This window comes from Kogia breviceps, chromosome 16, assembly GCF_026419965.1.
Source record: "Kogia breviceps isolate mKogBre1 chromosome 16, mKogBre1 haplotype 1, whole genome shotgun sequence".
Lineage (NCBI taxonomy): Eukaryota > Metazoa > Chordata > Mammalia > Artiodactyla > Physeteridae > Kogia > Kogia breviceps.
The window spans coordinates 42697675-42700105 of record NC_081325.1 but is presented as its reverse complement, the minus strand read 5'-3'; the positions used below and the strand labels follow the sequence as shown (position 1 = coordinate 42700105).

The following is a 2431-nucleotide window of genomic DNA, read 5'->3' as shown; positions in this document are numbered from 1 at the left end:
TCTGAGAGAAAAAAACATCAAATCCTTTGTGTACACATTTAGTTTGACTGTAAGAAAGCAACGTGTACAATTTTAACGTTTAAAACTGAGCATCATCTTTCTTTCCAGTGAAATGAAAAGAAAAAATTAAAAATAAACAGGAACAAAATTACAATAAAGAATGTCAATTGAAACTGAGATACTATGGGTTCTATTGATTCTCTCATTGAGTGACAGGGTTCAAGTCATCATTAGGAGATAATCTGATTTTAAATGTGTCATCTTAAACTGCAAGGATGTCTGTTAAATATCACAATTAAAACATGCCAAAGGAGAAGCCATATTGTCAAAATGCCCACTCAAACCCACCCTTTGCTGACTTCTATAACCCCATTTTTTAAAGATTTTTTTTTCCTTTTTTTAAACAAGAGAAAGTAAACAGATACATGTTGGTAAATGCTAACTCTCCATATTCACGTAGAGACACAGTATAATCTCTGAGCCCAATATACAGAGAATGGAGGAAAAAAGCTAGACTTCTATGCACTACTTCACAGGGGACTAGCACCCTCCAGTTTCCAGCAGAGCTAAGGGAGTAGGAGGTTTTTTTCCCACGGAGCATGGTGGTGCTTATTCCATAAAGTTTATGCCTAGAGAGGAAGGGATAAAAATGAATTTGGAACAGAAAAGGGTAGAGATTCTTTTCCTACTGAGTTCTGCTCAAGGTATTTCCCCCCAAAATAAGTTGAGAACCATGGTATAAAGGAGAAAGGAGACCTGAAAACAGGATGACTAAATACAAGAGGACAAAAAAAAAAAAAAAAAAAAAAATTGCAACTTGCTCCCAGGGACTGGAGAAAATTAAAAAGGAAGGTTGGAATCCATCAGTGTTCCATTAATCATCTTCTCCTTCATCTTCCTCTCCTTTCTCTTCCTCCTCACAATCTTCATCTTCTTCATCTTTATCCTCAACCCTTTCTTCATCAATATCTTCCAATCCTTCTTCTTCTTTAACATCATCATCATCTTCTTCTTCCCATTCCTCATCACGCACGTCAGGAACCAAGTAGTACTGTAATGGATTTGGCCAAATATCATCTTTGATGACCTCTCCTAACTCATCTGCAGCTGTATCAGAATGATCAGGAAACCAGGTGAAGAAGCTCTCTGGCTCCTCATGCTGTGTCTTCCTGCTGGCTTTATTCTGCGTTTGGCTTGAACTTTTAATCAGATCCTTCCTGGATTTCCATTTGATTTCAGTGCATTTTGAAGATGAATCACCACTCTCATTCAGATGAAATTCTTTGGAGACAACTTTATTTTCAAAGTAAGGGTTTACCTTAAAGCAAAAATCTATTCTATAACCTGATTTAATTTTTTCATATTCTGTTACTTCAACTGTTATCAAATAACGCAGCGTCTCATCACCCTCCTGCACAAACAGTACAGACAATTGTGGATGGTTGACAAATGTTGTTATACCAAAATTTCGGATTTTGACAGTCAATTCTGACCTCTTCTGAAAAAATTTTTGGCGGAGTTTGTTATTTTTCTGTTCTACTTTCAAAATCTTCTCGCTGGCTTGTTCATTACGCCTGTCTATTTCATTTTGTACTTCATCAATATGTTCAATTTCTTCTTGCTGTTCTTTTTCTCCCTTCGGCAAGTTTGGAGAAGCAGAAGTTTCCTCTGCCCTGAAGGAGGGAGTCAGTCTCACTTTCTTTGGTTTCTTTGCTTGAGGTGGAAGTGAAGACTGGTGTTTGGGAGCCATGCTGTGGGAAAAACCAAGAATCTACCCAAGGGAAGATACAAACACAAAGAGCTCTGAAAACTCACATTATTTCATTTTAATTCTCATAGTCGTACTTTGAGACAGCCACACATTTTTCTCTCCATGTTAATTAACAGACAAGCAGGTAATGTTTAGAGACCCTGAAGAACTCAACCACATCTTACAGAGTCAAAACCAAGCGGTCAATTCAGGTCTGTCTGGCTCCAAAATACACCACAAGCATGTCTGCTTGATCCACAAAAGAAATTAGGACACAGGTGAAGTTTGAGTGGAGACAAAACAATGAAACTTCTTAAAGACCTTTGTCAGAGAATTATGATAATAAAATTATTATTTTAGGAAAATTAATCTGATAAGAGCCAGTCAAACAGATTAAAGTGGAGTGACAGATTAGAGGGAAGAAGAGAAACTATAAAATAACTACAGGATTTCAAGTGTGACATAATGAAAATCTGAATTAAGCTGGGAATGGCAAAAAAAGGGACCAATCTGTAACAAAAGTTAACAGAATAGATAACTGATTGGATGTGAGAAACAAAAGATAAGCAAAAGTTAATGATGATTGATATATGAAAAGTACTATTTTGGCATATGTTATATATTTTCAAAGTCAGAAATATTTCTTGACCTGTTTTAATACCAATATTGTCTAAGGTCAAC

The 2431-nt window shown here is 36.2% G+C and overlaps 1 protein-coding gene across 1 annotated transcript; it reads right to left on the bottom strand.

Annotated features, from left to right (window-relative positions):
* Window positions 1-874: 874 nt before the first annotated feature.
* Window positions 875-1750, bottom strand: LOC131743165 (protein SET-like). The gene has a single exon (XM_059041662.1). It carries the CDS (start codon window positions 1748-1750, stop codon window positions 875-877), a length of 876 nt encoding a protein of 291 aa, XP_058897645.1.
* Between the last annotated feature and the right edge of the window lie 681 nt (window positions 1751-2431).